Source organism: Lycorma delicatula, chromosome 5 (assembly GCF_047948215.1).
Source record: "Lycorma delicatula isolate Av1 chromosome 5, ASM4794821v1, whole genome shotgun sequence".
In the NCBI taxonomy this organism is placed as follows: Eukaryota; Metazoa; Arthropoda; class Insecta; order Hemiptera; family Fulgoridae; genus Lycorma; species Lycorma delicatula.
The window spans coordinates 179,635,314-179,649,331 of NC_134459.1; the positions used below are offsets into that span (position 1 = coordinate 179,635,314).

Consider the following 14,018-nt stretch of genomic DNA (forward strand, 5'->3'; position numbering starts at 1 on the left):
AAGAAAAAAGCATTTGGAAAAATATAATGAAAAGAAGAGATAAACTTATAGGCCACATATTAAGGCATCCTGGAATAGTCGCTTTAATTTTGGAGGGACAGGTAGAAGGAAACAATTGTGCAGGCAGGCAATGTTTGGAGTATGTAAAACAAATTGTTAGGGATGTAGGATGTACATGCTGAAATTAAATGACTAGCACTAGATAGGGAATCTTGGAGAGCTGCATCAAACCAGTCGAATGACTGAAGACAAAAAAAAATTTACTTTTCTAACAGGAGAAAAATTATTAATAATAATAAAAATATAATTCTACATAAATCTGATAGCTGTAAGCTTAATATGAATACTTGTAACGGTACTATGCTAACTTTTGTTAATTCTGTTAAGTATCTTGGGATAAATTTTGACTGTAAACTGAAGTTTAATATCCTGTAAATAATATGATTAGCATGGGTAGGAGGCTCTTTTACAAGTTACGATTCTTAGGCATATTTTGTCTTATACCCAGCTTGGAATGGTTTATTGTGCATTTGTTCAGGCATTACTCTCATATGGCATTTTGGTTTGGGGGAATATGTTTGAGTATGTACTCCAGTCACTATTAACTCCTTACTAAAAATTTGTCTCGTTTAACAGTACATTTTTCCTAGAATTTGCTTTTGTATAGTTATAATCCTAAAACTTTATGCTAAAAATACATTGTTTGTTAATAAAAATCAATATTTATTTAAATTCTATTACATCATTCCTGTATAAGAACTAGAAATTCAAAGAACTAAACAAATTCTTTGATGAGTAATATTTGTATACCTCTTGCTAATGCAGTTCTATTGGTTATTGTTCATGCTTGATACTGATTGGGGTAATTTTTTTTCTATTCACTCCTTAAAGAGATATTTGAAGGATTTTTCTCTCAGTGATGACTATGAATTTAACAATATATATTAATTAATTTAAATTGGGTATTTTATTTTACTTCTCTAAGTAATGTTTTTTATAAAAGATATTTCATTGTATTATGTTTATCATTACTCTTGCTCTAGGGTCAGGTATTTACTTTTGAGAACAGGCTTGATGTGTATTATTGGAAATGATTTATTGTATTTATATTTTTAACTTTTTATTTTATGTACAGTATGTCTGAAAAGTTCCTTAATGAAATTAAATAAAAATACAGATTTAAAGATAAACGAATTTACTCACATCAGCCCTCTACATAGGTACAGCTACACAGATACTAGCTATACACTTGCAAACCCACCGGCTTGGTCTAGTGGTAAATGTGTCTTCCCAAATAAACTCATTTGGAAGTTGAGAGTTCCAGCGTTCAAGTCCTAGTAAAGGTAGTTACTTTTATATGGAATTGAATACTAGATCGAGGATACTGGTGTTCTTTGGTAGTTGGGTTTCAATTAGCCACATATTTCAGGAATGGTCGAACTGAGACTGTACAAGACTACACTTCATTTACACTCATACATATCATCCTCTTTCATTCTCTGAAGTAATACCTGAACGGTAATTCCCGGAGGATAAACAAGAAAAGGAAAAAAGTAAGTTATGTACTCGTTGCAGTGCCAGTAGAGCCCATCAAACTCTCTGGAGAAATCACTTTGTGGGATTGCCGAAATGTCATTAAAAAAGCGGCCTTTCATCTTCAACTTGAGTTTCGGGAACAGAAAATATCTGCTGGAGCCAAGTCAGGTGAATAAGGTGGGTGGGATAAGACGGTGATTCGATCTGCAGCATAATAATGTGTTAAAACTGTTGATGTGTGCCGGGGCATTGTCATGAGAGTCCAACTGCCTGCATTCATCAAATCCGGCCTGAGTACCGGGTCCAGGCAGTTGGGAAAAATTCATGATGAATCAGACCCTTTGAGTTGAAGAATAGTCAACATTGCCGGTCTTTGTAATCCAGGACTCAACCAAACAGTGAATTGACACTTCATTTGCAGATCATACATGAAGCAACAGCTTTCATCCCCAGTTACAATTGTTTGCAAAAAATTTGGTTTGCTATCAGCAGTTTCAACAAAGTCTTGAGCGCAAGAAAGACACACCTGTTTTTGTTCTTTGGTCAAAAAGTGTGGAATGAAACAAGAGTACACCTTTTGGCAGTTAATTTTTTCTGTTAGAATTTTACGTATCCCATCTTTACTGATGTTTAGATCTTCTGCTACGGCCCAAAAGGGTAAGATGAGGTTGTTCGTGCAAGAGCTCGTGCACTTTCATAACATTTTCATCGTGAACAGCTGTTGATGGCCTCCTGCTTCGTACGTCATAATCCAATGACTCTCTACAATCTTTAAACCACGTCACCAAGTGTATGTTATAGTACAAGATGCAACTTCATCACCGAATGCTTGCTGTATCATAGAATAACTTCCAACAAAAGATTTTTGAAGTCGAACACAAAATTCATTACGCTTTTCTGTTCCATGTTCCATGTCACGAGCTCATACAAGACACGCGAACACAACATATGCAACCGAATATAACAAGACTGGAGTGACAAAACATGATGAAATTTTATACACACACTCGTCAGACATCATACTACATAGTTCCTTGGTTGTTCCGAGAGATGGTGCCTACTTGTATTGAATACATGAATTTACTTTGGGAACTTTTCAGACCTACTGCGTATATTATTGTATTGTGTAATATTGCATCTATTCCAGTGAATTTAAATAAATAAATTCTAACAAAAATATACTATATTAGTATTTTATATTTATTAGTTATAAATTATTACTTAATGAGAAAAAATAAGTACCAGGATTGCGTGGACTTCTACGTGCAAGTTTCACTCGTTTGCTCGCATCTTCTGATCTTTTTCTACTTCGTCTACGCTTTTTACAAGGAGTTGAATCTTGTTCTAATCGGCCGTTCGATAAGGGCTGTTTTTTTAATAATGTTGTTCCAGGCATACCAATATTACAAACCGAATCTATACATAAAAAAAAAATTTTTTTTTAATATATATATAAAATACATATATATAAAAATTCTAAAATAAGTTAGTTTCAAGAAAAAGTATCAAGTTAACTTATAAAACTACGAGGGTGGTTCAAAAAGTAATGATAATAATCACTTTGAGGGAAAATGTGTTGCAAAGGATGATAATACTGCATACCATCACATAGCCCATTCTTTTAGCCATCTGTAATGATTAGTTTCAAGTCGATCAGTGCAGTGAGTGGATGTATAACGATTATCATAATGTGTATTAGATATTTGCCTAACATGTCCAGCATGAATAAATAATTAGAGTAACAATGTAACGTGAAATTTTTAATGAAATTCGGGAAGAACCAAAAAAACATATATGAATTATTAACTACGGTGTATGATGAAAATGTTATGAACTAAGTGACCTTCTACAGAAGGTTGAAGAAAACTAAACGGTTGAGGAATTCTTAGATACGTACTCCTGAGAAGTGATTAAATACAAGTAACAAGTGCTAGTTATCATAGTTTGGTAATTACTAATGTGAAGTGTAGTGACTGATCTCAAATTGTTGAAGTTGGCAAAATTTTTTTTATAGAGCATAATGTTTTTAAGTCATGCATTGCAAGACCACGTGCAGCGGAAATTGGTTGGGGTAAGCACGGTCCGCCAGAACGGCAATCAGCTGTTTTCGTGAGGTTAGGTTGACAGGCAGAAAGTTTAAAACTCCCGCCAGAAAACTTAGATTTATTTTAGTAGTTGTTTACAATTTTCTCATTTAGACAGTTGTAATATAAAGGGGAATTCTTTCTCTATCCATTTATCCTTCCTTGTTACTGATTTTCCAAAACCCCCCGGGATCTATCTAATCTGGGTCCTTCTCCTTCTGTTGACTCCCATCTAAATCCTTCTGTTTCTGGGCGAATCTCGCACAGTCACAACTTTTTTGTAACCCCTGGATTTGGGATCACACATTTACCCTCCCCCTGTGGGGTATCAAAATATCAGTTATCAGTTGTAAATTACGTTTCTGAGGTCGGATGAGCACTTGGACAGACACTACAGACAAAGAGAGTAAACAAAGCATGTTGGGTGAGTTTGGGATCCATTGTTATCCCATCTACTGGAGTTTCACTAGGTGATTATTGGTGTGCCTAAGGGAAGAGTCACTGATATGAAAGGCAAGAAGAGAGTTAGTTCTTCAGGTGTCCTTCTCAGAAGAGGAAGGAACCCAAGTTATGAGGCTAAATGAACTAATGAATAAGCTGGGATTAATGCTGTTAGCGTTAAAACAAAACATATGCTCAGGATTGGCCAGTCATGTAATATGGCATGAAAAGGCGCTAGATGAAATATATGCAACTTAAAAATGTGAATCTAATTATAACACTATGTACATAATATTAATTAACTTAAACAATATGAAAAAGTTACTAATACTATAAATATCTTAAATAAAATGTATCTAAATATAATAGAATAAAAATATAATTAATCACAGTAACAAGGCATTTATTGAAAATATTGAACCGACAGCAAATGCTTTGAATTCTGGAAAGTGCAATAAGGCACATATTCAAACAAATACCCAACATTAAAGTTTAGCCCGGGACATGTTGTCCATGATGTCTTGTCACTAATGGACGATGAAACCGATAACACCACAGAATAGTAAATTCAAGATTTATTATAATATGGGTGATGGTGATCGTGAGGCACTGAACAAGATTTTGAAGGCGGTGAGGTGCATCTTGGTGAATTCTCCAAACCCAGTATTCTTTTTGTCAGGGGGTGCGTTTGGTGTACTAGTGAGGAAGATTCTGGTGTATCTCTTTATGAAGACCGCAAAGCCGGCATCCACCGTTGTCCCTGTTGAGGTGCATGGCAGGTCAAGGTCGAGGTCTGCATCAACCAAGAGAGTGAAACCTCCGATCGAAGACAGTCGTGTCATCAGTGCTCCGTGTAGATCATATGTGAATCTGCTCAAGACTATGTAGTCTGCAGTCTCAAGGGACGAGGCCGGAGAGGTGCTATTGCTGAGAAAGGGAACGAGGAACTTCAGGTCCAGATCACAGGTGTAGAGAAGACTAAACAATTTACCACTACCCTTTGCGACAAAGCAGCATATCTGCAAGTTAATTTGCGATCTTGTGGAGGTAGATGGGCAGTGGTCCACATAAGTAACATAGATTTGGACACCAATGAACAAGAGGTGCACGAGGCCATAGTAAATGTTGTCGGCAACTAAGAACAATTCTGAATAACATCTTTCGGACAGGTGTATGTAAGTACCCGAAACGTGACAGTGGTGACTACAAATAGGGCAGCTAACATGTTTCTTGGAAGAGAATAAAGAGCAGTTGGGTTCATTGATGGGCTTAAGAGAGAAGACAACGACCGGTGTTACAGATACTTGGGCTCTGGACACAGGAGCTCAAGGTGTCAAGGGCCCAATAGACTGTTATGGTACAACTGTGCCGGAAAAGGACATATAATCAGGGAATGCAAAGAGCCCAAAATATGGTCTGCAATCACATCGACCCTGTTATATGCTGCCCTGGTTTGAGGTGCAGTAGTTAAGAGTCAGGAGGAATCTGAATAGATTACAAATTGTACACAGGCGAATACTTCTAGGAGTAATATCCGGTTACAGAACCATTTCTTACGATTCTGCATGTGTCATTGCATCAGTTCTTCTTGGGTATGAAGGACTGGACAAGACAGAAGCTGAGGCTATAGTCTGGAACATTTAGAAAGTAAGGTGGTGGACAGGCAGTGAATGGTTCTGTGTGGAGTAGAAGGTTGGTTCCACGTTTGGATGCATGGATGAGAATTGGTTTGCTTAACATTTTTCCCGCCACCATCCCATTCAGTCGCCCTAAAGCATAAGACCGAATGTCTTTGCCATAAACAGCTACTGAGCCTCAAAACAATTTAGTGACCAGTATCCTAACCAGTCGATCCACAGATCCTCAACGTGCACATCATCAATGATAATCCCTGTTAGGGGGGCGACGCTGGCATATTCTCCTAGCAGACCTAACTCTTGCATGCAGTACGCTAAGGTCAGAGGACTATTTCCCGGGTTTACGCCTGCATTTAACAGACGGATCCCCGGAAGCAGGGATCATGACAGCTCCAGGCACTCTCCAATCAAGGATGAGAAGGAAGACTGGTGAGGTTAACTTTTACATTACGCAGACACTCACTGGTCATGGTTCCTTTGAACATTACCTTCACAGAATAGGTAAGCGGAGTTTTTCCCTGCTGTATATAGTGCAGCAGGGAGAACACAATAGAATACACGTTGTTCTTGTGTGTGGAGTGGGATGTTCTCATTGTCATAATTACTCATGTTAGCCAGATTATTTAAAAAAAAGGGGGATCTAGACTGATGTGCTTTCTAGTTCAATTAGAGAACAACATAGTCGGGTCTGGTTACCCTTCTCCGATGGTTATACGCAGGCAAATGGATGACTGTCTTGGTTCCTTGGAGGATGAGGGGGGGCAGGAACAATATAGTCAGACCTATTTAACCCTTGGGAATTTGAGGAAGACACAAGAAAAGATCCATACGGTGGGTCATGTCTAAGGGGAGGCCTCTTAGAGTTAGTAGGACATTCTTCTGGGCCGAGTATTACTTAACTAGATGTCCAACCCAGGGCAGTAGGTTTTGAAAAAAAAAGTGACTACAAGTGGTATAAAGCGTTCGAGGAGGGTAGAGATAGTATCGCTGACAAGCTGCATGAGGGGAGCCCTTCAACATCTCTCACCGAGGTTATAAAGAATACAGCTGCCGCTATTGTCTGCGAAGAACAATGAATTACCATTAGGGAGCTCGCCGCATGTCTAGACATTTCAGTTGGCAGTGCATTTTCTATTTTGCATGATGATTTGGCCATGTGACATGTGTCTTCAGATGAGTGCTGTGCCTGCTCACAGTGGAGCAAATGAAGAAATGAATTGAATCATAACCGTAGATGGATCTTGGATGTATCATTACGATCCGGAACTGAAACAACTAAGTTCTCAATGGAAAAGGGCGCAGTCGCCTCCTCTGAAAAAAGCAAATATGAAAAGTGCCAGTAAGGTTACGATGACAATCTTCTTTGATTCCGAGGGTTTTTATACAAACATCATACTGTCTCTCAAAGCCAGATGGTCACGGTAAATTATTACAAATCAGTTTTGATCACAATGTAGTTAATTTTTAGAAAAAAACGGCGAACAAGAAAATTAACAAAATTTTACTGCATCATGACAATGTGCGGCCTCATGTCGCTCATACTGCAGTTAATTTCTTCAATGCGCGCAGCATCACAACTATACCCCACCCACTATACAGCTAAGATTTGGCCCACTGCAACTTCTGGCTGTTCCCTGAAGTCCAGTTTTCGCTCAGGGAATGGAAATTCAAGACCAATCACAAGGTAATCAAAGCTGTGGAGGCGCGCTGCAAGGAGCTCGAGAAAGATGGTCTGGTGTATGTGTTTAAAAGGTGGCAGGAACGGTGGGAAAATTGTATCAGAACCGAGGGAGGTTACTTTGAAAAAGAGCATGTAGATTTGGAAGACTGAATTTTTTTCTGTAGTTTTTATCATTTCTTTTTGACTACCTTTATGTTTTCACTACAGTTTGACTTCTTAAATAAATAAATATAATCAAAATTTACAAATATTGTAGAAGTTTAAAAATATTAATTTGGTTTTGTAAAGGTGATATGGATGTAAAGTTGTAAATATATGATCAATTTTATATGAATAACTGTACAACAGAGGCAAGGATAAACATGAATATGGAGCATCACATCTATCACACAGCAGCTGATAAGTTATGAAACCATAGCCTTCAAATGTTAAAAAATGAATTCTATATTTTCTATTCAGAAAGTAGATAAACATTATTATCTGTGGAAGACTCATAAATAATTTGTCTCAACTAATAAACTCTTTCTTGACAAGATTAAGAAACTTAATTTTTTCCCTATTTTTTTTTTTTCATTTAAATTAAAATTAAACAGGAACATCACTAATCAAAATCACTTTATAATTAACAATATGGGCTGCTGTATATCGGTATGATCCCTTAAGTATAGGACTCAATCAGAAAGTAAGTTCTATTTATATACACATATATCTTCAACATCTCTGAAACTGTTATTATTTTTCATACATGCAGGTGTTCCTTCACTCACTTGTAGCCAAAGACACAAACTGAATTTTGTCAATGTTTATTCATCAAACAGTGTATTAAATATGTTAATCTGATCAAGTAGTCCCCTGATTAAGAAACCAGGTCTGTAATTCATTATTTAAAATCTACAAATATATAGTGTAAAGAATTTAATTATTAATTTGTGAAATTTACTATGAAAATATGATGATTGAAGAACGGTTAAAAGATGGGCTGGATGTTTAAGAAAGGAAAAGAGAACATCCATGATGAAGTCTACAGCAGAATGACGACTTGAAAAAGAGGTACAATAAAAAAGATTATATGGAACAATTTTCACAATTTCTCTACTCTCTATAAGTGCTTCCAGAAATTTCATAAACTGCACAGTATAGTACTACCGTGCATGAAAAATCTGGGTGTCGCATATCACATGTAATTCAAAACAATAGAGGAAGCACAACCACCTTACTGACAACAGTTACAGTGGATAATATGAATAATACATTACACATCCACCACATTCTGGGACAGACAAGAAATTCTTGAGGCAATTGTTAAGAACTATCAATCAATTTAAAACTTTGTAAGATGGTAGCGTTAAAAGTGTTAATTTTCTTATTATTCACTAGGGCGTTATGCCTCTAGTTTGCTTTACCAGCTGGCTTTCGCTATCAGGTGATTATTCTTTTCTCATTATTGAAGCATACAATAATTTTCATTCTCAGCTAGTAAACTCATAAGGTGAACATCTCTTTAATATGTTAATACAATCTTGATATTTTTACAACAATCAAAAATTGAATCGCATCATAAGTATATGTAATTTAATGCATAACTCAGTATTATGTATTATAATTCAATTATGTAATATTTGCAGTATTATGTATCATAATTCAAATGAATAAAATAATTACAGTCTACTTATAAATCAACAAATTCTTTTATTTAATCAAAATATAATCTAGAATTAAACAATTGCAATCCTAGTATATTTCTAGGAAGATTGTTAAACATTTTTTTGGTCCTCTGGACCAGATACGAACAAAGGATACCAATATAAACAGAGGATATGAACAAAATATATGTACACTGGATAAGTTGTATCGTTTGTCATTTAGTTATTGTGGTTACTGTATTTATTTTTTTTTTAAATAATTTCAAGAGGTGTGTTATCAATTGTTACTATTCACACGTTAAATAATCATCAACTATTTGTTATCAACACTATATACTATCAAATCAGCATCATTATTTTAAACATTGGAAAATATCTGTTTTGGATATCATAGTCGCAGACTCAATTTGTTGATTACCAAGTAATTCATTCAACATCACATAACATTCCTGCTTTATCTTTATAAGCACACCAAGCTATAGTCTAATCATCATCTTGGAACTTATGTCATCATCATTGTTAAAATACACTATTTTATATTCATTATAATTTAATTTATTTCTTAGAATTAATTTACAGTTGGTAAGATAAATCAAGTAAATTAATCATGAATGAAAATCAGCTAATCAAAACAAGAGGTGTGATTAAACCTCAATCGCTACAAGTAACAACTTTGTGAATAATTTTGACATAACATAAGGTGAAAATTAACCTTTACAAATTAAATTAAGAAATTTGCTTGAATTACAAAGCAAATATGATAACATTCAATCACAGCTTGAGGTTGATGATGAAGGTGACATTGTATCTTTGGACAAGTTGAACATGATCTATGTAATATTGTATGTAAATTAAAAAATCTAATAGATCATACATACATTAAAGAGAAATCATTCGACAAAGATATTAACCAATTTTCACCAGTGTCAATCAAATTCAGTTACAGCCAATAAAACTACCATTTTTTAATGGAAGTATACTGGATTGCAACATTATTATAACATATTTAATGATTTAGTTCATTCTAGAGTTGATTTATCTGACATACAAAAACTACATTACATTCATCATTAAAGGATGAAGCAGACTATTGTCAAAATTTGCCTACAACCAATGAAACTTATTTGGTTGCATTAGATTCACTCAAAGAAAGATTTGATAAATATATATAATTTCTATTCATAATGCTGAAAATATTTAAAAATAGATTCTCTTAACAAGGAGTCTACTGATAATTTATCCAGTTCTGTTAATAAAATAACTTCAATGTGTGATTTTCTTGAAGCCATGAGAATTCCTGTAAATACTTAGGAGTATATTGTTATTCAGTTTTTAACTTCAAAACTAGATTCTAATACTGCAAAAATTTGAAAGGAAAAACTATCAAGCTTCATAAATTTCTTAATTCGAAATGGCAATATTACTTGAAAATGCTGACAAACACAGGATCAAACTTACAAGCAAGCATTAACAATGCCTCTAATAAGTATCATTACAATAAATCAAGTGAAGATCGTAATAAAAACTATGTTTATAATGGAAACAAAGGTTATAAAAAGAATGTTCAGTTAGCATTCAAAATCTAAATAAAGCTATTCAATGTTTACTTTGCAAGTCAGATCACTATCCGTATTGTTGTAAAGAATTTTTAGATCTATCTGCTGAAGGGCTTTTCTTATTCAAAACAAATATTGTTTTAATTGTTTATGCAAAGGTCATTCTGTTAATGAATGCATTAATAAAAATGCGTGTAAAATCTGTTCTAAAAAACACCATTCTCTGATTTCACAGAGATGAGTGAATCTCATGATGAATCTCTGATTCACAAGTTAACAATTCTAAAAACAATACTTATTGTTCTCTTAAACTTCAAACAAATAAAAATATTATTTTATCTATTGCTGTTTCTAATACTAGTGACAAAATATGGAAATGTTAATTCATGTAGAATCTTGCTAGATTGTGGCAGTTAAGCAAGTATTTGTACATATAAATTTGCTTGTAAGTTAGGACATAATCTTATTAAAAATATATTTTTAAATTTATTTATTTATAATTTTTACTAAGTCAATGTTTTTTATTTACCTCATGATGTAGTATTTAAACCATCTAGTTCGAAGACTAAAATTCGAGTTGTTTTTGATGGTTCAGCCAAAACTACAGATACTATCTACAGGTCTATCTCTTAATGATACATTATTAGTCGGCCCTATTCTTGAACAAGATCTATTTACTATTATGCTCAGATTTAGAATTCATAATCACTTCAGATATAACCAAAATGTACAGACAAGTGTTAGTCAAACCTGCTGATTCTAATCTACAACGTATTCTACGGCATGACTCTCCAGAACAAGAGTTAAGACATTTTGCTGAAGAACTGTTACATATGAAACAGCTAGTGCCTCCTATTTAGCCACTAGAAGTCTAATCCAAATTGCAAATGAAAATGAAAACAATTTTCAACTTACATGCAAGGCAATAAGAAATGATTTTTATGTTTATGATCTTATTTAGGGATCAAACGATCTGAATGAAGTAATTCAATTAAAAATTGACATTTATCAATTGTTAGGAGCAATACAGCTTTCCCCTTTACAAATGGTTTTTAAACAAGGGAATTTCATCGTTCCGTGCCAATTCCTGTATTTCTTTAAGTAAAGATCATAACGTACATACTTTAGGAATTTTATGGAATAACAATTCAGATACATTACTTTATGAAAGCAATCATACCAATCCAAAAAAATCTGTACTAAAAGAAACATCCTTTCTGTAATTGCAGGTTTTTAAAACCCTTTAAGTCTGATTGGTCCCACTGTTATTTTTGTATAAACATTTCATGCAATTATTATGGCAATTGAAGGCCAATCGGGATGGAACATTATTTGACTCATTATTATTTCAACGGTTGGATTTACAATATTAACAAAATTCAATCGATTTAATAAATATAAATCAGTCCATTAAACCAAACAACAATTAAGTAATTTCAAATTCATGGATTTGCTCACACATCTATGAAAGGTTATGGTTGTATTCACGTTGAACTTTATTTGCAAATTGTGAAATTTCATCCAATCTACTTTGTTCTAAATCAACAAGCTGCTCCTCTAAAACAAACTTCTTTGCCGAGGCTTGAACTTTGTGGTCGCTTACTTCTTGCTGTTTACAAAAAAAATTATTTCTTCATTAAATACAAGTATTGATGTAATTAATCTCTGTTCAGATTCCACTATAGCAGTGCAATAGATTCACGGGCAATTTTCCAAATAGAAAATCTTTGTTAGCAACAGGATTTCTGAAATACAGCAAAACATTTCAAGAGCTAATTGGCATATGTTAAATCCCACGATAATCCAGCAGAACCAACAATCTATTTCTAGACAGAGAAAATCATATCATAAAAATCATCCTCTTATCTTGCATCCAATCACTGCTAATAAATCAAGTCCAACTTGGTCAGTTACCTCCTTCTAGAGTCATTACATCTAAACAATTTTCTTCTTGTGCAGTGGATTATGGTGGTCCGATTATGATTTGTCATGGTGGGCAGAAATTTAAAATTTTAACTTTAAAAACCACTTTTCATTTGCTTAGCAAATAAAGCTATTCGCTTGAAGTTAGTCTCTAACTTGACTTCAGAATCATTCATTGTTGCTTTCAAACGGTTTAATTTTTGTAGAGGCCTTCCTTCTCCGATAACGGCTCCAGTTTTCATTCTAGTAGAAACACTCTTCAAAGTTATTCAAACACTTCAACTCTAAAAACCGCAGGTCAAATATTCAATCGTTTTCATATACTCAAGGTATAAAATGGTCATTCATTCCTCCCTCATCGCCTCGCTTTGGTAGTTTATGGGAGTGCTATCACGTGCGTCAAGTTTCATCTATGTTGTGTTGTAAGTTACACAATCCTTAATTTTGAAAAATTGTACATGATATTAACGCAAATTAAAGTCTGCTTGAATTCTTGACCTATGTTCGCGATTTCAGCTGATAACGACCCAGAACCTCTTTCACCCGATCATTTTCTTGTTGGCTTTCCTCTTACTACAATTCCTGATCCTAACTTCATGAAAATCCCTCTTAATTGTTTGGGTAGATGGCAATTATTACAAAGATTCATTTGATCAATTTGGAAAAGGGGGTCTAAGAACTATTTACACCAACACAGTAAATGGTGTTTTCCCACCTAAAATCTTTGTGTGGGTGACCTAATTTTACTCCCCGATGCAAGCAGTTATAACTCACGCACATCTAGAACCTTATAATCTAGTTATGGTTGTCAATATTTGCACGTCCGATGGTCTGCTTAGAAGGCCTGTACATAAGTTATGTTTACTGCCATTATCTGACAATTAGTCTATGCAATACATGCTTTATTGTTTAAGTTTCAATTCATTGTGATGTTATTTAATTTTAAGTCAAATGCTTTATTTATAACATTCTATATTTTTATAAAATCTTTGATTTGATTTTATCAAGCAGTTATTTTAAGAACTATCAATCAATTTAAAACTTTGTAAGATGGTAGCGTTAAAAATTTATTTTCTTATTATTCACTAGGGCATTACATCTCTATGATTGCTTGACCGACTGGCTTTCACCATCACCTGATTATTCTTTTCTCATTATTGTAGCATACAATAATTTTCATTCTCAGCTAGTAACTTGTAAGGTGAACATCTATCTCTTTAATATATTAATACAATCTTGATATTTTTACAACAATCAAAAATGGAATCGCATTATAAGTAATTTAATCTATCATCACACAGTATTATTTATTATAATTCAACCGAATAAAATGGCTGGAGTCTACTTATAAATCAACAGATTCTTTTATTTAATCGAAATACAATCCTAGAATTTAATAATTGCAATTCTAGTATATTTCTAGAAAGATTGTAAAACAGCAATCATTGATTTGAAACAGAACGATAAACTTTATGTTATGAAGCGCCATTTGTTCTTTTGTTCCATAACAAATGGAG

General features: G+C 34.0%; 1 protein-coding gene across 6 annotated transcripts in view; it reads right to left on the minus strand.

Annotated features, from left to right (window-relative positions):
• Positions 1-14,018, minus strand: part of htk (AT-rich interaction domain hat-trick) — a 176,261-nt gene that overhangs the window by 15,237 nt on the left and 147,006 nt on the right. For all 6 annotated transcript variants that reach the window (XM_075367666.1, XM_075367665.1, XM_075367664.1 and 3 more), the window contains one exon: positions 2,779-2,952. In XM_075367666.1, the coding sequence (XP_075223781.1) occupies positions 2,779-2,952 (174 nt within the window). The remainder of the gene's footprint in view (positions 1-2,778; positions 2,953-14,018) is intronic.